This window comes from Canis lupus, chromosome 32 (assembly GCF_003254725.2).
Source record: "Canis lupus dingo isolate Sandy chromosome 32, ASM325472v2, whole genome shotgun sequence".
In the NCBI taxonomy this organism is placed as follows: domain Eukaryota; kingdom Metazoa; phylum Chordata; class Mammalia; order Carnivora; family Canidae; genus Canis; species Canis lupus.
In genome coordinates, this window is record NC_064274.1 from 29238934 (window position 1) to 29263538 (window position 24605).

A 24605-nucleotide genomic window follows, 5' to 3' on the forward strand; every position below is an offset into this window, starting at 1 on the left:
CTACTGGGCAAATGAAATCCTCCCTACATCACGTTTTGCATGTGTAACGTAAGGGCAAGAATGCTTTATGGGGTTACAAGAAATAAACAATACGCTGTGTGTAAAACAACTGATGCACCATAAGCTGTTAATGATAGCCGTTAGCAAGAACAATGCATTATTGTTCATAGATTCCATAAGCATGGAATGCCCTTCTGTTTAGCTTCCTAAGAGGTCACTTTTCCATCATTTAAAAATTTCCTATAAATAAGAGATAAAGTACTCATGATCGTTTCCCTGGAAGAGGGAAGAGATGTGCGGGAGAGAGACTTACTTTTTTCTCTCCATTTTCTTATTTCAAATAACTATGAAGCTAACTTGCTCATAGACATTTGTCTATGATGACGGATACACCACAGCAGCCCGGGAGCCTGAGCTGCTCTATCTGATGAATCCCTAGAACGGTGCCGGCACTGATCCTTTTCCCTCCTTAATTTCTATACAAAAGAGTGATCTTATGACTAATTAATTTCAAGTTAATAACAATGAACTGGTTGGATGCCAAATAAATGTACTGATGATCTGTTATGAGGGAACTTTGACAGGCAGCCTATTAGCATACTTTTTAAAGGATTGCTTGGAAATCCTTTATTAAAAAACAAAACAGAACAAACTTCCTTGTTAGGAAGACTGGCTGAGAGCGGTTACAAAGTGAAGGGTTTGACGGGGCCATGTTCGTCATTTAAATAAATGTGACATTTAAATAAATGTCTTTTTAATTTTTGGTTTACAGTGCCGAAAAATACAGTTACATTCAAGAAATTTGCTGGATCTTTAGATCTACTTTTTGGATTAGAAGTGATAACATTAATTTGTTAGGAAGATCACTTATAAAGAGCATGAAGTAGTATCTTGGCAGCTTCCTACGCAGGCAGCACATTTCTCGAGAGTTATTAATGTAAATCGCATGAGAACCAGGAAAATTAGCACCATGATATGCACAGAGAGCCTAAAAATAATCAGGACGCCCCAAAAGTATTCAAGAAGGACGTCTGTGAGAAATGTAACATATGGCACTCCCCTCCTCCTTTTGTTTCTCTTTTTGCTTTTTGAATGGAATTATTTGTGGGGCAATTTGCAGTGTATTTGTTGCAGGTAAACATCTGTCTACCTTTAACTTAGTGACCTTAGAAGCAGTAGGGAGTGATGTGGACACTTAGAAAAGCATTGGCGTGTGGCATTACCAAGTAGGCAAAACAGAAGTTCTGCAGGTCTCCTTTTATAATTAACAGTTTGACAAGAACAGTGGTTGTTATATCTATATCTATGGATCAATATTTATTACTATCTAGTCAACCATACTTATATACAGTTCGGTTTGATTTCTCTTTAGGGGGATAAAAAAGAGAATTATAGGCAGAATCACTCTTACTTACCTTTTCACCTTGATCTCCAGGTTCTCCCTGAGCAAAAGGACAAAGATTGAGTGGCACATTAAATTATAAAACACCCAATTGAACAACACCTAACAAAGTCAGATATTGAACATACTAAGTCAATTATGTGTGACCCTTTCTATTTTGGCAATATTAGAATTGCTATATTGAAAACAAATGGTGAGATGAATTTCCTGAAGAATTGGGCCTGGATATGAATATCAAATGTAATCTTAATTCTTTACTTTTAAGGGACTAAAGAAAGATATTTCAGATTATCAGCCGGAAATCAGCTTTAGGGGCATTAAGAACAATGTGGTAGCAATTCAATGTCTTGAGTGGCTTCTTAGTTTTCAAGTTTTTATTCTTCCCAAACTCAGAACCAGTAAAGTGGGCTAGCACATCCTTTCATGGTCTTTTATTCAAAGCAGCCTCCTGTGTATAGATTATTTCAGGGGTCTGGAGTCTGCTTAAGTCCCCCAATCTGTCTTCTTTAAACATGATCAAAAACCTGGTCCTGAATTTGGACCCCTTCACAGTGTCATGAACTCTCTTTAACCTCCTGGTAACCAGCATGTTCTCAATCAGGTATATTCCAGGAGGCATTGGTACCTTTAGGAAAGAGACTAGAATGGGGCAGAGTTGAAGTGAATTTAGGAGAATGTCTTTATTGAAAATGCTGACCTGGACAGTATGAAAACTAAAATGCAAAATTGTGCTTTGCAGAGAATTCTTATTTTCACTTTACCCAGGAAGGCACAGGTGAAGGAGCGGGAAAATTCTAAAGTAAATCATACACATTATGATAATATTCCTCTTATGAAAAGCATTAGTAAGTGTTGCCATGAGGTCAGGCTGCTTAAAAAAATGGTTTAAGATGATTATTGTGTTTTTTTTTTTTAACTTAAAAACCACTCGAAGTCAGTTTTGAGGCAAGATTCTTCATTTGCTGGGACTCTGTCTCACCCTTTGGCTTTCTGAATTTCTGGCCACCTTTCAGTGCTCAATATCCATCCTGATGGTTGCTAGGCAACAGAATAGCACTGAGAACATGCCTTAGCCGTTAACTCTTATCATTTGGCTTTTTAGCATGGAGCAAAAGAGGGGAAAAGACAGGAGAATGGCTGTAGTCCCAGAAGGAATATTTTCTTTCCTCTCCTGCAGGACAAAGGACAGGTCTATAAATTTTAGGTCTGTCCTAGGCGCCTGTCAATAGCAATGTGATCTGTAAAATCAGCTGACAGGCATCTGTGGGTACAGATACACACTAGCACAGCTGACAGGATTAGACATTAGCTATGTACTTCAAGGGATGTTCACTCATCAAAGGATTTGGGATTTGTCTGTCTGGTTTAAACAGTTTAAACTGTCACCAATCTTTTTATATTTAACAGATTCATTTGTTCTTCAAAAAACAAAGAAAACTTGCAATGCCCCCAAATCCTCATTACATTTTTTCCCTATTTAGTAATTCAGACTATATCCATTTTTAAATTTTAAACACGCTACATCTTGGGGTGCCTGGTACCCAGTTGGTAGAGTATATGACTCTTCATCTAGGGGTTGTGAGTTTGAGCCCCATATTGGGTGCAGAGATTACTTTAAGAAAATAAAAATCTTAGGGACGCTTGGGTGGCTCAAGGTTGATGGGTGAGTGTCTGCCTTCAGCTCAGGGTGTGATCCCAGAATTCTGGGATCCCCTGCTGCACTAGGGTCCTTGCAGGGAGCCTGCTTCTCCCTCTATGTCTCTGTGTCCTTCATGAATGAATAAAGTCTTTAAAAAAATAAAATGAATGAATAATAAAAATAAAATAAAATCTTAAAAATCAAAACATGCCACATCTTTGCTCTTCATTTAATTAACCAGTTATGTTACGTAAGTGTTGGAGGTGATCAAATATTGAAGAAAGGCCAGCAGTGGCATTGTGAGAATCATCTTTAGTAAGTCTTATAAATATTATGAACATTTTAGGAAGTGTGGATATGGCCTACATTTTAATACACTCACTAAGTGACAAAATGACAATAGTCTTATTTGAAATATGGGCTTTTTCTCATGTTATTGAAGTATCCCAGAATAAAGATTTTGATCATATTTATTTGTTTTTCTGCAAATGAGAGTCACAAATATAATTTGGTCATTAGTCACACTTTTATACTGTTGCATATTATACTACTGACAAATATTCCATCCAAGTAAAACCAGTGGGACCTAAAAAAAAGTTATAGGTTACAATTTCATGAAAACTCAACTCTCAAATGATTCTGCTTGGTTTCATTTGTACTAACCTTTGGCCCTGGTATTCCGTTTTGTCCTACTGTTCCAGGCAACCCGGGCTCACCCTCATGAAAAAAATAGATACTATTAAATAAAATAGACAAAATCCATAAGATATATATATATATATATATATATATATATATATATATCATCTGTTATATATATATATCATCTGTTAAATAGAGATAAAATGATATATATATATATATCATTAGAGGATATAACTATCCAATAATGCTCTAGAAGTAGAAAAATAAGTGCCTACTAGTATAAATACAAATGAGTTCATTTGGTTCAAAATTCTATGTGCTAAGGACCAAGGATAACATAGGGTTAATTTCCTTTATTCAGTCTTTTCTCCATTAAGAAAGCTGAAGCAACTTACCGACAGAAATGAGTATCTAGCATGGTATTGGGTACCTTGTAGGCAATAAGTAAATATTTGTGGAATGAATTAAAGACATCTGAAAATATAAGCTCTCTTGATGGAGAACTTTTAAGTGGTTCATCAGCTCAGGAAAATAAAGACTAAATCATTATATTTATGAGACTTAATCTAACAAGTATTTCCAAATCTAAAGCTTAAAGAACACACACATCTTTGAATTCCTACAAAATTAGACACATTTGACACAAAAGTCAAAAATAAACATGGCTTTGGCTTCTCAATTTCATGGTAAAAAATAATTAGAATAAAACATTCAGAACTGTGGCTCTCATTGTCCTATGGAGTGATAGGCTTTTGGATGATGTTACTAGGTCAGAAAAGTTTCCCATCTCAGAAAGACGAGGTTGTATAACAGTTTTCCTAGGCTCTGAACTAGCAATTATTTTCCAAAGAGGAGAAGTCATGAAGTGCCCAGAAGCAAAGGTGAGATAATCTGGCTCTCAATGCTTCCATGTGGCTCAGAGTCATATCAACCAGAATTTCATTTTCATTTAAAAACATTCCCAAAGTCATTTACAGTGTGCACCAATGATGGGACAGCTTTCTTCTTTTCACTGAGGGTAGTAAAGTTGCTCTTTAATTGATTTAAAAAAAAAGACTATTTTTAGAACAGTTTTAGGTTCACAGCAAACTTAGTTGATTTTTAAGTGTGTTTTCTAAGTCACCTACAGGGCAGAGACTGCGCCATTTTAATATTTGTGCTCTCAGCTTCGAAAACATGTACATTAATAATAGTACCATATTTAAGGTCCAGGAATTTTACATTCATCAATTCATTTAATTCTCACAAATTTCTATGATGTATTTTTTATCTCTATTTAACAGATGAAGAAACTGTGGCACAGAGAGGTTTAAGTAACTTTTCTAGATTCACACAACTCTAGCCAAGATTTCAACTCTCATGATCTAGCTTAAGAGGTTGTGCTCTTAATAGTAGATACATTCCTGAATGAATGAAAGCATCTAAAAACTGGGAGAGAATTCATGGGAGTATTTCTATTCTCATTATCATTTGGTTTATACTTCTCATTTATAAATGACCTTTCAGAATGTATAGAAACCTGAATTAAATATAACTTATATAAAGATGATTTAGGTATACCTCCAAGATAAACGAAGAATATGAAGCTTACGTTATCCTTCTAGAAGAGCAAAATAATATTTTACTCCTATATTGGTGTATTATAATTGCTAAAGTCTTAACTTTCTGGAAGAAATTCTGCTTTGTATATAAAGTTACACTATAATTGTAACTCTTGCACTTTCCTTGGATAAATGGCAAAAATGCTGAGAGAAGAGCAATGGCCATTATAGGAAAATTTTGACCAGCCATTTGTACATCACAAAGAGTAACAAGTTGGAAATAGAAAATGCCCTGAAAGAGGACTATCATTTACTCTGCAACAGAAGAAGAGCTATCAAGTCTGCTCTCTTCAAAGAATCCACAACAGGATGCACTAATATCATAACTCATGGTTTAATGCAAATAAGAGATGCTGCCAGGAAACAATACAAACTTTGTTTAGACTTTCAAAGAATAACCATGGTAGCCAGAATAATAATAAAAAAATGGTTAAACCCCTGGAACTGAACAAAGTACATGCCGTGATTCTGAAGCAAGGAAAAGAGACATTGCTTAGGTATCTGGTTAACATCCTCCTTAATATGTGAACACTGAGAGACTAAAACTTGATCCCTTTTTAAAATGTTTATATATTGTTAAAATAATCTTTTAACATAGTAGGAAACAAACAAATGCACCTATGGTTCTATCACCCTTATAATTATTTTGTCCTGTTTCCGTCTAGTCTTTCTTATTTATGTTTACGTGTTTTCAAGCAATTGTAAGCTTATTACATAGTTTGACACTCTGATTTTTTATTTTTTGATCCTACATAGTTGTTTTCACATGGTATTCATGATTGTCTTGTGAATGGTTTGATTATCTTCTAACAAAGTCAGGTGTGATCATATGTTTAATCTGTCCCAAACAGAAGAATACTTGATTGTTGCCAATTTTTGCTATTAAAGATAAACGAAAAACCCACCTTTGTAAATATTTTGAAATTGCTTTCCAAAAGGAATCTGAGTTTTATCTGCTTCAATCGGCCCCCACTCTGTGTTACGTTTTCACAACTTCATCAACATCGGATATCACAATTTTAATTATTTGGGGGGCAATTTTAATAAGCACAAATAAGAGTTTACTGTTGCCCAGTTTTACATTTATCACTCGTAAGGTTAAATGTTTTTTCACGTGTTTATAATTTCAATAAGTATCTCACAAAATTTTAAAGTTAAAATTTTGAAATTTTAATTTTAATTTTAAATTTAAAATGAATAAAGCTTTTTCCTGAATGAAGCAAGGGAAGAGAAAAAGAAGGAAAAGTGACAAAGTGACTCAGAGCATTTTACCTTTCTAATAAGTTATGTCAAGAAGAATATATTCAAGCTTATATTAGGAGGCCAAGGAGCATTCTGCTACTTTCCAACCTAGTTTGCCAGGTTGTGGGAAAGGAATGTTAAGGATGATGAGCTGGAGAACTCTGAGCGCCAAGTCTGAGCTATGGGATTCTGGAAGACGTTAATTTATTCAACTAAGATTTAGTGAGAATTTTCTAGCTATTGTACTCTGGGCTGAGTGTTTCATGGGATATAAAGATGAAATAGGCATGAGAGATACCTGTGCCCAAAGAGCTGAGTTTTGAGCCAGAAAAAACAATACATATAAAAATAACTTAAGAGGACATCTAATTGAGGTCACAGGATTTTTTTTTTTGAGCGAAGTTTTCTTGCACTTCATTAAATAAAGAAACATGAATCAAAAGGAGTGTTAAGAAGAATAAACCATGTGTCATATAGTGTATTAATATTTTCTGGTATATGAGCATAAAATATTATGAGTCCCCTTCAAATAAAGTTACAATGACATTGCTACATAATGTAATAAAAATATACATATGCAGAAAAATCAGAAAAGCAGAGACAAAAAAATGACAATTAGGTTTCATGTGTGTGTAGAGAGTCTCCTATTTGTTAGAGAAACTGTTCATCTATTTCCGAATGCACTTCACAAGTACTGAAGGATATTCCAAAGATAGTAATAATGAAAAAACAGCAGCTAACATCTTTACAGGTAGATGATAGGGTTCTCTCTCTTATACTTTAAATTCTAAAGTATTCCCTGTGTATTACTCAAATATGACGATGTGTGTATTTAAATAAGTTGTACTGACCTTTAGGAAAGCCAGCTTGCTACTTTGTTTCTTTCTTTGTTCCTTCCCTTCTCTCTTTCTCAAACCAAATGCTCTTTAGAGCTCTAATGTAAGACATCCCTCAGGACTTTTACAATTATCTCAGGTATGCTAATCAGGGGCAACTTGAAAGAATACTGAAAGATAGGAAGGAAGGTAGTTGTCTTATGAAACTGAGTGCTAACAGGAAATAGGTCATTTAGTGGTAATATTGCTGCCTGAGGGCAATTGTTTTCTATTCTGGCGATGGGAATTTACAAGGAGTTGTAGCTTAAAATTTTCAGCATAATATAGTTTTACATTCACTTGTCAAATCAGATTTTGTTTCTTTTAAGTACTGCATCTCAAAAAGAACTCATCCACACAGAAGAGGAAAATAGCTACAAGGAACGGTGGACCAGCAGTGGATGGAAAGAGTAATAGTGAGCAGAACATGATATCAGTCTTTTTAATTTTTTTTCTGGAATTTTCAACTCTTCCTTAGGTTTATTTATTTTTTAATTTAATTTTATCTTTTAATTTATTTTATTTTTTAATATTTTATTTGAGTATAATTGACATACAATGTCACATGAGTTTCAGATGTACAGCTAGCTTAGTGATTCAGATGCAGCTTCTCTATAAGTTATGGTATGCTCACCATGAGTGTACGTAGCATACAATGTTATTATAACATCACTGACTATATTCTCTATGCTGTGAACATGGCATCGGTCTTAAGGTTGTTCTTCTACCTCTGGAGTAGGGGGTGTTGGTGTGTCCCCGTAATAAAATAAAGACTAATGGTCACTGCCATCTGAAACATTGAGTGTGTTTTTTCCTGACAGTGACAGTGCACAGAAGAATCTCAGTGTCTTGAAGGCTGAGCAGGACTGGCCTTTAGTCCTCTTCTCCAGGAAGACATGGTGGAGGTGGTGGGTGTCCTTTTATAATGCTTGGGGCCACAGAGGCTTTGGCAGCAATTGGGTAAATAACATTGGTAGAGGAAGATTATTTGAAAGCAGCAAGGCACCCAAGAGGGAGTTCTAGATCCAGCTCTGGGGAAGAGTCAAGAAAATGGGTTTTTGCTCTCCATTCCTATTTATTCTCTCTAGCTTACTTTAGTTTACTAATTTTCTACTCTGGTTGTCTAATGGCAAATGAATATGAACACTGGGTTGGGCGAAGGTAGGAGGTACAAAATGACCTACGTATTTTGAAATGTATAGAAATGCAGCATTTTATGACACAATAAAATAAAAGTCCTAGCCCCAACCTTTAAGAGCTATTAATGTTTTGGAAAAAAATCACTTGTCTTTTTGCACACCTCTCATGGCCTTCAGCCTTAGCTCAAATGTCCCCTTACCTTACTACAGGGGTTGCCTGGATACCCCACCACCACTTCCTATGCTCACTACCTTACTGAATTTTCTTTATTGCACTAGTTACCACATGAGGCATACTTTTTTTATTTCAAATCTGTCTCCCCTACCAGGAATGCCAGATTTTAGAACTAAAAGTATAGCATATCCACTTAAATTTTAATTTCAGATAAACAACATAGTTTCTAAGTTACATATATCCTAAATATTTTTTATATATCCCAAAGATTGAATTGGACATAGTCATATTAGAAATTATGGGTTATTTATCTAAAACTCAAGTTTAACTGGGCATCCTGTATATTATCTGATGACCCACCTCTACCCTCTCACTGCCCTAGAATATGAACTTTGTCTACTTTTTTCACTCCTCTTTCCACATCTCCTGGAAACTGTACCTTACATATAATAATTGTTAAGTACATATATGTTGGAAAAATGAATGAATACAGGAGATGCATATACATAAAGCCCACATGCAAATGTAAAACTCTTGTAGGCTTGGTGAGAGACTAAGATAGCAAGACTTTTCTTCTGGGAAACTAGAATATCTATAAGCATGGTTGCAAGAGATGCCTCTTTGTCTCAGCTACAACAAGGCAGCCATTGGTGAGAAAAGAGAAGGGGACCCAGGAAAAAGATGGGAGACATGTTAATCTAGCAGTGACACCTACAACTCAGGTAGGTCAGTCTGAAACATTTGAACTGCAGAACAGAGGAACAGCTCAGGGTACAAGACCAGCAGGGTGCGTGGTGGGGAGGAATCTCCGGAAGGGCCGGATGACTTGAATGAGAACTGTCATGGCTTCCAAGGGGTTCATGCCCTTGAGCACCTCCAGGACTCTCCCAGGGGAAGGGTGGATGCCTAAAGCACTGAAGGCTGCCACAGTTCCGTGTGGGTACAGAGACTGCGCCTTCTATGTATTTCCAATATATTCTTTCATCGGCTCCTTCCTGCACCCCCAGAAGCTGAGGCCATGCTGGTTAAGAATTATTGTGTCTTCTGAAGTTCCCCCAAGACCCTTCATGAACTCACCCTAACATCTGCCCCACCCCAAGCAGAAGCACTCACAAAACAGTGAAATATTTTAGTTGGAAGGAACCAAGTGAGTCATTCTTAAAAGATGAAAAAGCACATTCAGAGAGTATTTTTTCCAGAGGCAAATACCTGCAAAGAGCAGATGTAAGATCAGAGCCCAGGTCTTCCCATTCCTCATCTTGTGTTCCTTCTATTTGAGCAACTTGTATCTAAAAAAAACCCTTATTCATTTTTATTATGTTTGTTATCTGTTAAATTTGAGCATGAAAGAGGAAAGTGACTTCAGGAAACCTCTGGCCTAATCTCAGGTTTTCCACCTCTGGTCTTGTGACATAGAGCAAATTGCTTAAGCTTCTGTGGGACTCAGCTTCTCTATGAAGTGTGTGCAAGTAGATTAAATGCTTGCTCCCACCCCCCCCCCCCCCCCCGCAAAAGGATTAAGATTAGGTTTTATTATTGCTTTAAATAGGTACTTAGAAAATTTTACTGAACTCAAATTCCCAACATAATATTAATATTATTACTATTTGTTGCTGTTTTTAGACTCAGTATGTTGCCTGGTGATTCCTTATTCCTCAGACACCTGATTAGACTTGGCTCAAGGCCCAATTTCACAGATGAAGGGAATCGAGACCTGCTCCACTGGACTCCTCTGCTGGGGTTCATCTTGGTTTTGCCCCACACCAATTCAGATGGGTCAGTCAGTTCCCCTCACCAATTGCCTCCAGAACTCCACTCTCCCAGGGTCTCTTATGAGCTCAGGATTGAATATCTGGTGTACCTGGGAAGATGTCACATCACAGGACAGGTAGCTTTCTTCATCTTGCTGGCTTTCATCTTGCCTTTCTTCTTCCTCCTCTCCCTCCTAGACCACCCTAGGCATTCAGCTTCACTCTCTTATGTAATGGGAGGTAGTAGTTTCTAAAAGGCTGCTGCTTGCATGCCCAGTCTCAAGTCTTTTCCTTCTTGCCAATAGGCAGAAGAGGCTTTGTAACTTGGCAAAAGAGAAACCAGAAAACCTGGGTGACTGAGTTTGGTTATATGTTGGAGAATCCGGCACCCTGTAGAGGGCTCTGTTTTGTTTATCTAATCGGCAAAACCCCTCCCTAAAATTAGAATCCCTCTGTCCATATTAGTAATATGAATACTAATGAGTAGAAAACCGGCAGGGCTTTCAGCCAGGAGCCTAATAAAAGCATTCTATTTCAGATAATTTACTGAAATGGGTCTTAAACTGATTAAGGTTGTAACTAAACTGAACCTAGTAACCAAACCTTCATTGTGCTTTTAAAAAAAGTACAAATGTGGGCAGCCCCAGTGGCGCAGCGGTTTAGCAACCTCTTGGCGGTTTAGCAAGGCATGCCTCCTTGGCCCTGTGGACTCCTCACTCTGTGGGGAGGGTCACACCATAGGAAGGATAGAGGAAGCAAGATGAGAAGTACTGCTTGCCTGAGTCTAAGGGAAACATTATCCAGTATTTCCTTTTTAAATAACTTATGAAAGGTGCCCAAATGAGCAAAAACCATCCAGAGAGCATGATGCCACAGAAGACTGTCTTTTCTATGTGTGTGTGTGTGTGTGTGTGTGTGTGTTCACCATGTGTATGCTTCTGGGGAAAAAAAGATATAGAACAAAGACTTATGTTTCAGGAAGAAATAATAAAAATGGATAAAGTGGGTTATGTGAAGTGGAAGACTTTCTTAGGGACTGGGATAAGTCAGATACAACACAGTTCTGCTCCCTTGTGTTACATGTATCTCTTCTGAATTAGAGAATTAGTGATTCTTGCAACTTTCCACGTGACTGGGGTTGCTAGAAAAGAAATTGCAGTGGCAGTAGCTAATCAGAATCTGACATTTTCCAAGCCAGGGGAGGAGGGGGAGCCCATGACCTCTCTGTTCCCTTTTACAAAGGAACTCCAAAGTTTTGTGGGATGTTTGGGGGAAAACACTCACTCACTCTCTGCATGTTGATATGAAAGAAGGAAGCCCTAGGCTTCCCATGGGAAGAGCAGGAGCTAGGATGAGGGCAGCAAGGAGAAAGGGTGAAGAGATGAAAGAATCTGGATTCTTAGGGATGAGGTTTAGTTGCCAGAGCAAAGCAAAGTTGAAGCCTGCATTAGCTTTCAAGTTCCGGGATCAATAAATACCTTTATTTTTAAAAGTGGTTCTGTTAAGTATACTAGGACTGGCATCATAATGTACCTTTAATAGTATATCCATTATTTAAAGTTTTAAAACCCAGCTTATTTTTTCTTTCCTAAAGCATAGTCCTTATTGATAAATCTATGTATGTTTGAATGATAAATTATTTTTTTCTCTTGGGAAGAGAATGTGCCTAATTACTAATAGAAATGTTAAGTGGTATGTCCAGCTGGAAAAATTCTAAAGATCAGTGAAGAGTAGTAGAATGAAATAATAGTTCTTACTAACATTTGCTTTTACACCCAGGAGGCTTCTGAGTCATGGAGGTTTTTTTTAAGATTTTATTTATTCATTAGACACAGAGAGAGAGACAGAGAGAGAGAGAGGGAGGAAGAGAGAGAGAGACAGAGACAGAGACAGAGAGAGGCAGAGACACAGGCAGAGGGAGAAGCAGGCTCCATGCAGGGAGCCCGACGTGGGACTTGATCCCGGGTGTCCAGGATCACTCCCTGGGCTGAGGGCGGCACTAAACTGCTGAGCCACCCAGGGATCCCCTGAGTCATGGAGTTATTAATGCCCCTAGTACAGATAGGAACATAGTCTAATCTTACTTAATGTTTTATTTTAAAATATTTAACATACTTAAATGAAGTTACATCTATCACTTTACTTTTTCTGATTAAACTTTGAGGTACTATTTTAATCCTCCGTTGATAAGGCTTAGAGAAGGTAAGTAACTTGCTCAAGGTCATATAAACACTGAAGAGCAAAGCTGGGATACTCTGAATTTAAGATCCTCATTCTTTATGGTAGAAGCAGAGTCATGTGCAGTGAGAACACATTGCCTGGTTTTGAGCTGAACTCCACCACAAGCACCTTGGTAACTCTGGGCAAAAGATTTATCCTTTCTGTGCTCCCATTTGCTCATTAACAGAGTAGGGATGCTAGTTCCCACCTCCTAGGATTGCTGTGAGGAATGAGTAAGCTAATATGCACACAACACTAAAGACAGTACCTGATAGTAAATGCTGAATACAAATTAGGATTTATTATATACTGCACTCTTCTGTTCTCTGCATTGGGCAGAGAAGACAGAGAATCCTGAAAGAAATTCAATTTATCATAAATTAATCCCACTGAAGCTGTTCGGCAGTTGGAAAATGGTTACTAACTGATTGGCAATGTAGCCTTGTATCAAATGGTAGGTAGATTCTAATACATTGGTATTGTCACAATAAGTTATTTCATTGAAGGTTTATTTATTTATGAGAAAGCATGAGTGGGATGGCAGAAGGGAGAGAGAGATAGAAAGAGAGAGAGAGAATCTCAAGCAGACTCCGTGCTGAGCATAGAGCTGGATGTGGGGCACCATTCCAGAACCCTGAGATCATGACCTGAGCCAAAATGAAGAGTTGGGTACTTAACCAGCTGAGCCACCCAGGTACCCTTATAAACTTATTTAAAAAAATTTTTTTTTAAGATTTCATTTATTTATTTGACAGAGAGAGAGAGACAGAGACAGAGACAGAGACAGAGACAGAGAGAGAACAAGCAGGGGGAACAGCAGAGGCAGAGAGAGAAGCAAGCTCCCCCCTCAGCAGGAAGCCTGACATGGGGCTCCATCCCAGGACCCTGGAATCATGATTTGAGCTGAAGCCAGAGACTTAACCAAAGGACCCACCCAGGCACCCTGCAGTCTTCTTTTTAATACAAGTTTCAAAATCCAGAGTATCATTTAGAGGTCAGAGCTAATGATAAAAGAAAGGCTTTGTGGCTTGCACTGATTTAATATTTTAGTGGTCTTAAGCTTGGAGAGAAGGTAGAGCATGATGAATACAAAAGCCCTATAATGGTCGATAATATGGTGTTTCAGAAACCAAATTCTAAGACCAAGATCATCTGTAATTTGATCTATAAGGTACTGCACCAGAGGGGTAGTTTCTCTCTCCTTGCCAAATGCTGCTCACCTGTTAGGGCACACCTAAAGTCACCTACCCATTTAGAGAAGCATTGCCAGGCTCTGTCCACCAGGCCAGGCTGCCTGTGCTTCTCTGCCATAGCTCTTAACAGAATTGTCATGTAATAGGCTTTTAGCCTAACTGTTCATTTAAAGCCCCATCCCCAATTAGGCTGGAAATTCCATGAGGACTGAGAGAGCTTGAACGTCAGTGCTCAGATGGTGCCTGACACTTGGTAGTAAGGGCTGCACAAATGACTGAAAAAAATCAAGTGAATCAGTGGACCCATTTATGGAAAGTTTTCTTTAAGAAAGCTTTCCCAGATTACATATGCAATTGAGTCAGATCTAGTAAATCATATTTTTGTGATCCCTCCTATAAAAGATAGTGTCTTTTCAATTAGAATAAGTGGACTTAAAAAAATAAAATAAGTGGACTCAATGATATCATAATTCAACCACATTTGCTTTGTTGTTTGTTTTCGGACAGCCTGTGAGTAGCTTGCCTCTCTCACATCCCTGCCCCCAAGAATCCTTTTCCCTAAACTTTTTATTCTCCCGCCACCTGATATTTTAGTAGAATAGAATGATAGCTATTATCAAATTCTATAGTAACATGGCTAAATGAAGTCGGGGGAAAGTGGTTTAAAAAAGAAGCTTTACCATACTTGATTTATTTCAAGCCAACGTTAAACTACCTCTTTTTTTTTTTTAATTGTATTTATTTATTCATGAGAGACACAGGGAGAGAGGCAGAGACACAGGTAGAGAGAGAAGCAGGCTCCATGCAGGGAGCCCGATGAGGGACTCGATCCCGGGTCTTCAGGATCATGCCCTGGGCTAAAGGCAGACACTCAACCGCCGAGCCACCCAGGTATCCCTAAACTACCTCTTATAACTAACTTTTGATGCCTCTCTAAGGGAAGTTAAAATTAATTACATAAAGAATGGAAATATTATTTGTCTCACTTAACAAGTAAAACTGAGTGAAAAGTCTCTTAAAGAGTAAGCATGTATATGAAAATGTCTGAGAATGTATGAATCACACTTAAGGATACAGTGATTAGACTATAAGAAATGTTCTGTAATAGGAAAATGATGGTGTTTCTTTTCTTTTCTTTTAAATTCAATTAGATGGTGTTTCTTTTGGAAGAAAGAACATATCCTATTCTTACAGTGACTAGAGAAAAACGTCATGTGTTCTGAGAATTCTAATGTACATTAATTACTAACTTTAGAAGATAGAAAAGCTAATAAAAGTAATTTGTCTCAACTTTAACCTGCAAAATGATTGCACTGCTGTAAGATACTTTCCCTGAACTATTAATTAATCTTGGATCAGAAATCAATCACTTCATTTACTCTTGATATCTTTTCTTAAAGTCTAAAACCAGAAAGTCACAACTAGGAGTACCTGGGTGGCTCAATCGGTTAAGCAGCTGTCTTTGGTTCAGGTTATAATCCCAGAGTCCTGGGATCGAGTCCCACATTCGGCTCCCTGCTCAATGGGCAGCCTCTTTCTCCCTCTCCACTGCTTGTGCTCTCTCACACGTTCTCTCTTTCTCTGTCTAAAATAAATAAAATCTTTTTAAAAAATCTTTAAAAAAAAGAAAGTCACAACTATATTGGGTAATGGGACCACTTAATAAATTCTGCTACAAGAAAATTTTAAGCTAACCAACCCAGAAAACAAACAGAACTATACCAGATTCAAATCCTTTGGGAATTTAACTCAGACTGCTTAATGACAGAACCAAGAAAAGAGTGTATTTAGTTGTTACAGTAAGTGAATCAAGAATAAAAAACACTGCATTCATTGAACAGCCCACTGAATAGACTTGAATAAATAGCTTGACCTTTGGAAGCCTGAGAGCTTCAATTTATCTGCTCTCTAAATACACATACAATAAAAATGCCATTAGAAGTATGCTGTGAGGATTAATGTCAGTGAAAAATTGTAAGACCCATGGATAAGAGATGAAAAGGAACTCTAAATACCATAACTATAAATTAATTAAAATTTAATGTTCCTTAAAAATCACATAGCTGTCTGGGATAGAGTCATAGATGAGATGTTAACTATAGTCTTTATTTATATTACATTTTGAAGTTTTAAAAATAATAAATTCTAGAAAATACTTGAAAAATACATGAATAAGATCTTATAATATTTATCACCTGCTTTGAAAACAATCCCAAGACTCTGGGGCCTCAGAAATATTCTAGCTTGTTAGACAAATAATTGATTTTTAATTCTGAAAACCTTTATTATTATTTTCATAGTAACAAACAGACAAGGGTGTTAACTGCACCAATTAGATTTTTAATGTACCCTGTCTCTGTCCTCAGATCTCCTCTTCAGTGGTATTTGCATAGTACTGGGCATTGATTGTTATTCAAGTAAAGTGTCATTATGATGATTTGTTTTTATAGGTGCCACTCAATGTAAAAGAATAAAAAAATAATAGGGTTCTAATAACGTTTCATAAAAGTTGAGATTTTTAAAGTTCTGATACACATGTATATACAAAAATCATAGATAGCAACTAATTTTGTCAAAGGATTCTTCAGCTTAAAAGATGGTTCTACTACAAACTTATTTTTAAAAGCTTCTACTTTTCCAGTATATCTGAGAAGCAGGGTTTAATTGACAAATATTCAGATACACATCTCTCCATGTATACATGTGGGTGTGTTTGTGAAAAAGAGAGACAGAGAGTAATAGGGACCCCTGGGTGGCTCAGTGGTTGGGCACCTGCCTTTGGCTCAAGTCGTGATCCTGGGGTTCCAGGATCGGACTCCCTGCAGGGAGCCTGCTTCTCCCTCTGTTTCTCCCTCTGCCTGTGTCTCTGCCTCTCTCTCTCTGTTTGTGTCTCTCATGAATAAATAAATAAATCCTTAAAAAAAGGACAGAGAGTAATAATGAATAATGGAGCATAAAATGTTAATTATACATTGAATTTAACAAGATCTATCCTTGAGAATTACAAAATTTTTGTGTCCAATATAATTAGCTAGGGAAGAAGAGGACAACATTTCAGATTTTTAGGTAAGACTTAGTATTATTAAATCTACCCTAATTGCTTTGCCTGCTGGCAATAAATCCAAATCATGAAAACTAACAGCTTTCAGAATTGGGAACAGAGAATGCTAGAAGCTGGTTGAATCAAAAATAAGACATTGGTGACTTTTCTCTTAGAAACTTAGAAATAAATTAGTACAGTCCCTGGTCTCATTTCACGAACGAAACTTCCTTGAAGCCCAGACAGGAAAAGGCTCTTTCAAAGGCTGCACGTGAGGTAGAAGAGCACAGAGCATCCCGATTCTAGGACAGCACTGGAGTGAATGGGGAAGGAGTCAGAGGACAGAGGAACATTTTACTTTCCTGTGTAATTTTACATATTCATATTCTTCCTATAATGATTCAACTGCCTTCTGCTCCCTGTGTGAGGGTAAACCCAGGGCTCATTTGCCGAAACTCTTACAGTGGAATACTATTACTACAGACACTTAGTAACATATTGAGAATCTATAGCATTAAGTTCACTTTAGAGATATTATCTAGTTAATACTGCAAGGTCTGTATTTATATTTTACACCTGAGCTGTCGAAATATTATATAACTTGCCCAGATGAGAACTAGGATCTGACTCATTCTCTGTCTGACTACAGAGTTCACACCTTTTCCTACATACCACGCTGCCTTCCGCATTTCACAGAAGATGCTCAGGAGGAGCCCTTTATAGATTATGATGCCAGAAAGAGCTAGATAGCGGTTTAATGGCATGTTACTGTTTATGTGAGTCCTTTCTCCTAATACAATCTGAACAACCGGAAGACCATTACAAAATAAGAAAAATTCAGGTTAGCAGTCAAAGTAACCCATATTTGGAGGAAAATTAAAAAAAATACATCACTACCAAGTTTATTGGCCAAAGCCAATCACCAATCTTGTCTATCTGAATGGATGGAAAACAAAATACTTAAAAAATATTTTCCTTTCTTTTTTGTAAGAGAAAAATCCTTCTATTTTCTAGTTGTTATTTGATATATTTCTGATTCTTCCTTAATCATTATCTGAAAAATATTTTCTAAGCAACATATTTTTGTTTGGAAAAGTGAAATTGTAATGTAGAGAAAATGTTTTCTTAAGGCAGTATGAGGACATTTAGGTACTTTAAAAAATTATGTCACTCTAAGTTCTTTTCTTAGAAAAACAAATTGTAGAGATCCAAAACACATTTCATGTAGCTTAAGTACAGAATTACTACTCTATTTCCAGCTTTGTTTTTACTGTCTATATGACCTGCTGTTTCAGTGAAGGACTTATGGCTTTTGCACTTTATTTTCCTAAAGATGATACAGCAAATATGACAAATGTTAGATAATGACTGTTATTAACACAAATTTCATCCACAAAGTTTTAGGTTAAATTCTATGGAGTATGAAAAACAATCTTAAATTACATTTTGCTAATACCTCCATAAAAGCGTGAAATTATTTAGCTTCCCTAGGTCTTCTAGAAAACACTTTAAAATGCCACAAAGATGTATACCAAGACATAAAACTGCAAATATTAACTGTCTGTTTCCTTGAAATATAATTTAAACTTGGTGAGTAGGATAAGAAAATGCCACATTCCTTTCCCTTGCTAAGGAAATTGCATATTTCCTTTGCAAAAATAAAGAATATGCAGTCTTCATAAACATGTATGTGACAGTTTTAAAGTTGTTTTGCTTCAGGTTAAAGGTTTCTATAAATTTTCATGATTGTCCTAAAGTTGAAAAAAGAAAAGAAGCAAAGAAGAAAGAACAAAATATTAACCTTAGGTGTACCAGCTTTGTTCTTCATCAATGTTAAAAACATTTCTCATATCCATATCTTGTCCTTTCCAAATATTATCTTGACCTATATAACCTTAAAATTCATCTTAGGATGAATATACTTCCAAATGTTTATATTTCCCTCCATGATCTGCAGTTTTCTAAATAGAAAGTTAATCTTCATTCTTTACCAGGATTTGCGAAGCAAACAGACATGCATTTTATTAAGTGGCAAATAGAGCAGTGACCTGGGCTGTTCACTCCTGAGGAGTACGAATGTTTGGTTTGTGGACTAACGGATACCATAAGCCTTGGTTAAGGACATCAAATTTCACTGGGAATTAAGTAATTCTGGAAGCAAAGAATCTTGTTTAAGATATAGATTAATCAGTACCCCAAAGATGCAGATGCAGTGAAAGACCGAGACATCTGCACCCCAATGTTTATAGCAGCAATGTCCACAATAGCCAAACTGTTGAAGGAGCCTCGGTGCCCATTGAAAGATGAATGGATAAAGAAGATGTGGTTTATGTATACAATGGAATATTACTCAGCCATTAGAAACGACAAATACACACCACTTGCTTCGATGTGGATGGAACTGGAGGGTATTATGCTGAGTGAAGTAAGTCAATCGGAGAGGGACAAATATTATATAGTTTCATTCATACGGGAAATATAAAAAATAGTAAAGGGAATAAAGGGGAAAGGAGAGAAAAGAAATAGGAAATATCAGAAAGAGTGACAGAACATGAGAGTCTCCTAACTCTGGGAAATGAACAAGGGGTGGTGGAAAGGGAGTTGGGCTGGGGGTTAGGTGTCTGGGTGATAGGCACTGAGGGGGGCACTTGACAGGATGAGCACTGGGTGTTATGCTATATGTTGGCAAATGGAACTCCAATAAAAAATATACAAAAAAAAGATATGGATTAATCAAATTTCCAGAATTTCACTAAAATGAAATGGAGGGAAAAATTTAATTATAAGATCACCACTATCATAAGGGATTTATGTCTGTTTACCATTCAATCCTCATATTGACCCTAATTGGTAGAAACATATTGTCTTCCTTCTACATATGAAGAGACTGGGCCCAGAGAATTCAAGGACTTTGCCAAAAACCATGTGGCCTGTAAGTGGCAGACTCATGCTTTTTGTTAGCTACTCTGTAGGTTTTATGATTGTTAATACCTTATTGGAGAAGAAAAGATGGACAAGATGGGAAAGGTCACTAGGAGGTCTATTCTGTCTGTAAATATTGGGCTCCTTATGATTCCAGAATTTAATTCAGAATGCAGAGATTTAAAATTCTCTTTTGGGGCAGCCCAGGTGGCTCAGAGGTTTAGTGCCGCCTTCAGCCCAGAGCCTGATCCTGGAGACCCGGGATTGAGTCCCACGTCGGGCTCCCTGCATGGAGCCTGCTTCTCCCTCTGCCTGTGTCTCTGCCTCTCTCTCTCTCTCTCTCTCTCTCTCTCTGTGTGTGTGTGTGTGTGTGTGTGTGTGTCCCTCATGAATAAATGGGTAAAATCTTAAAAAAAAAATAAAATAAAATAAAACCTAGTTAAAAAATAATAATAATAAAATTCTCTGTTGAACACAGGCTGATGGGTCATAGGATTTTATAGGGCTAGTCCAAGAACTCTGACGGAGATAAGAAAGTCCCTAGCTCAGCTTCCTGGTTGCTGGTAGACTGGTTTTGTTAGCTCCTCCTATAGCTTTCCTCTTCTCTGTAGAGGTTCCAGGTTGAAAAGCCAGTCAGCACTGTCAGGGGAACACATATAGAATAGCCGACTCACCTGTGGGATGCTGCTGCTTTATCCAACCAGTAAGTATGTTGCAGAAATAGATATAACCACACACATAGATGTCTATGTAAGTTATGGGGTTTTCTTATTTAATTTTCCCCCTCATTATTAACAGTACAATTAAAGAGTACTACCAGAGCTTGGCAAGTCTATTTAAATCCTAATTTTTCTTAACAGTAGAAAGAGCTTGCTTCTGGATTCAGATTATGCCAATAGGTTCCTTCTGTAAGGATATTTTTTGTTAGTGAAAGAAATAATACATGTCACTTTGCCTTGACAAGAATAAACTGGAGTGTGTTTTGTCTATCACAATTAATGTTAAACACAAAATTTTTCCCTATTCCATGTATATTTATAAAAAAGATCCAGTTGTATCTCCTACAAAATTTATCAAAATAAAATGGAAAATTTTCTAAGAGTTTCTGACTACTTAATGCATTGTTAAAAATTAGTTTGATCTTTTGCACCATAATTTCCCTGCATTTCAAAAGTATATATAGTGTTTTTACAAGTATACAAACTTTTTACTAACATTATTGACTAGAATAATTTTGTAATTTTAATCCCTTTAAATGATCAAATATGTTCTATACAACTTACCTTTTGACCATTCACTCCTGGAATTCCAGGTACTCCAACAGAACCCTAAGAAGACACATGATTAAATTAAGCAGATATAATCACAAAATATTTCAATTCTGAATCTGTAGTAGTAATTATGTCAGCCATAATTTCACCTTGCTAAAACAGGTGTGAGAGGCTGTTTTTCAGATCTTTTCCACTGTACTCAAATATATACTAATGTAAGCAGATTCATCCCGCATTCCCAGAAACTAGAGAGTTAAATTTAACCATGTTTCTAAATATCCACTTAATTCTAATATGATTTTAAAGAAATTCACATCATCAACTGGGATCCATAGCTATCAGAAGGCCAATGGCTCTAAATTGTGGTGCTTTTAAGAAATAAATAGGCTTAGTTTCATCTGGAAAAGCCTAGCAGTAGCAGTTAACTCTTGAATTTCATGAGTTTAAATACCATGAGACAAAAGGTAATTAAAATAACAACTACTTGTTCCACAATTAGTCAAATAAGGCACCCATGGTGTAAACTCAAGTTTGTTGTATTTGAAGCATTTTCTCCTGGACTTTCAGGGAGTACGTTTAAGCCAGGTGAATGTAAATATGTCTTCCAAAGACTAGAAAAGGTGTTACAAATGTTAAACACTGAATAGGAATAACAACAGTAGTCAAATATTAAGTGTGTATGTATGTGTGTGTGTGTGTGCACATGCGCACTGGGGTGATTATGAATGGTTGGACGTAGTTGGGGTGGACTGAGAGTAAAAAAGCTAATTATCACCTGAGAAAATCTATGACATTTACCTGGATATAGAAACATTAACAAATGTTTTCGAATAGTGATGTCATTTCCCCTTTCAGGCTCTGGAGAAACCATTTTTAAATAAAATGTTTATTCTTTGTCTAGCACTAGAAAATAGACTTTACTAAGTTGATGTATGATATTAAATTTCTTAATAATAATGGGAAAAAGTTTTTTCCTAAGAGTAAATATAAACCTAAAACTGCTCTAAAAGAGAAAGTTTATTAAAAAGGCAGTCATTAAAAAATATGTAGTCATTATATGCAAAACAAATTGAAATGGCAAGTTCCTTAGTGCTTTTGGTAATTATATTAAGTGGGTCATTAAAAGACTTCCTGAAGCCTCGGGCAGTAATTTTACCCTGGTCGCATGTGGATTAGGGTAGATTTACAATTTCACACCATGCTTAATAGAGACATTATTGCAAAGGACAAAGTGTTCTTATACACAAGTTGTCTCACAACTCATTGGCTATTACTTGGTTAGTAGGATTATGTTTCAACAGATGCCACATGCCCAGTGCTTGGGGGATAAAAAGTCTCTATCTTTGATGGATTCCAAAGATAAGGAATAATCACTTTTCCACCTGTTGTAGTACAATTGCTTTCTTTAGTTTTCTGCAGGTTAAATATCTCTTTTTCCCCATTGTGAGGTTGGAGTTGTAACAGGGAATGGGAATTTAATGATGTTTTGTTGGCAAAGGGCCATCTACCTACTATTGATATATTTACTACTGTAGTAATGATGTAATTTAGAAGCACTAGGACCCTCTCCATCAGAATGTAATGGTGAATTCTGATGACTGGGAAATGACAATCAGGAAGTCACTCTTCAGATTACCTCAGCAAAGGAAAACACTAGTGGACCAATGGAATACTGCCATCAAACCCCAAGTACATCTTTTGTTCTGGACTGTTCCATAGTCATTTGGTCATAATATTTGACTAGGACCATGCATTCAATCTGCAATGTCAATGTCATATGATCTTTCAAATTCTAAGTTTTGTCTCAATGTTTTGCCAGTATTTTAATTAAAAATTCAATAACCTACCTTTAGTTTGGCAGACAGCTTAAAAAAAGTTTACTCTGGATTTATTGGATTTTCTATAATGGAGTTGATTAGAAATCTGATGGCTCACATTATATGACTGTATTTTTAGAAAGGAGAATGCACAATCCAGATGCTTCAGCATGGCTTACAGTAGCTAATTCTATTCACCTCTCATGCTAGCCATTACGCAATGCAAGTATAATTACTTCCCCAGTACTGTTTATACTCTACCTTTTGTCCCGGAGGCCCCAGAGGACCCTAAAAAAGAAAAACTATTCAATTAACATAATAATGTAACCATTTATACTTAAATGACCAATTAAAACTGTCCTAGTCTGCAAGGTATTCTATGCTGTGCAGAAATATGCTGATGTTTTGTACGTCAAGGAAAATGAAAATTATTGGTAAGAAGTACACAATAGGTCTTTTCTTCTCTCTTGTTTTCCTTTGAAGAACATTAAGCATATGCAGTAAGATTCTGATTTTTCCTTTAAAAAAAAGAATCTTTGCTATTCCGGTGTATCTGCAAATCTATCACCTCAATCTCATTTAGAAAGATGGAGATGCTGCTGCTAGAAGCAGCGAAAATGCAATGCTGTTCCCCACCAAACAGCACGTTATGTGACTTCTGCATCTGCAAAACTTCAGTAAGCAGATTTGCAAAGGGAATCATTGAATAGCATTACAAAGAAACATGTTTTGTTCTATTCTTCCTTGTATGAAACATGACCAATTGGCCAGCACAAAAACTTGTTTACAAACTAGGGGATGCCAAGGCCAACTGTGGCATCTACTGTGTACCAGACAAGGAAACAAAGATGCATCAGCTGTTGATAACCTATGGCACTAAGGGCATGAGGGGAATATTTAGGAAGATAGATGGGAATATTTACATATAAAATGGGAATATAGTAGTTCTGAGGTTTAGCCATTTTTCAACCATGAAATCAGCATTGGGATTCTGTTGCATTTATATAGAATAAAGTACAGCTTTGGGAAGGTGGAAAAGAGCACACAAAGACATACAGCTATAATTCTATTTATGTCTATTTTTACATTAAAATATTAAGCATTGGGGTGCCTGGATGGCTCATTCAGTTAAGCATCTGCCTTAGGCTCAGGTCATGATCCTTGGATCCTGGGATCAAGCCTGCATTGGGGCTTCCTGCTCCCCAGGAGTCTGCTTCTCCCTCTGCCCTGCCACCTGCTTATGTCACTCCCCAATTCAAATAAATAAATAAAATATTAAAAAATATATTAAGCATCTTTCTTCTAATTCTTTCAAAAAATGTTTTTAATTTTATGATATTTTAACAAAGCCATACTTTATAAGTGGTAGTAAATGATAGTTTAATCTATCACTTCACATTAACTAGCTCTGTATTCCATTACACCTAATGAAGGACTAGCCTATATTCAATGGGTGATATTTCAGTTAATCGGTATCTTAATTCATACTTTATAACATTAAAGAAAGCACTAGAGTGCACATTAGAGGGAGAATTAGTCATTAATAATTTTTTTTATTAAAAATACACCACGTTTAGGAACATTCAGAGAATCTGTTCCTCATAAATTATTTTGTAATCCTCACAGGAAGACTAAGAATTTCCTCATAAAATCAGCTTTAGTTATTGGAAGTG

General features: G+C 36.5%; 1 protein-coding gene across 1 annotated transcript in view; it reads right to left on the reverse strand.

The window, feature by feature from the left end:
- Positions 1 to 24605, reverse strand: part of COL25A1 (collagen type XXV alpha 1 chain) — a 445201-nt gene that overhangs the window by 83880 nt on the left and 336716 nt on the right. Inside the window, exons 11-14 of the mRNA XM_035709664.2 lie at positions 23194 to 23220; positions 21128 to 21172; positions 3705 to 3758; positions 1416 to 1442 (exon numbers count right to left, since the gene is read on the reverse strand). Coding sequence (XP_035565557.1) covers positions 1416 to 1442; positions 3705 to 3758; positions 21128 to 21172; positions 23194 to 23220 — 153 coding nt within the window. The remainder of the gene's footprint in view (positions 1 to 1415; positions 1443 to 3704; positions 3759 to 21127; positions 21173 to 23193; positions 23221 to 24605) is intronic.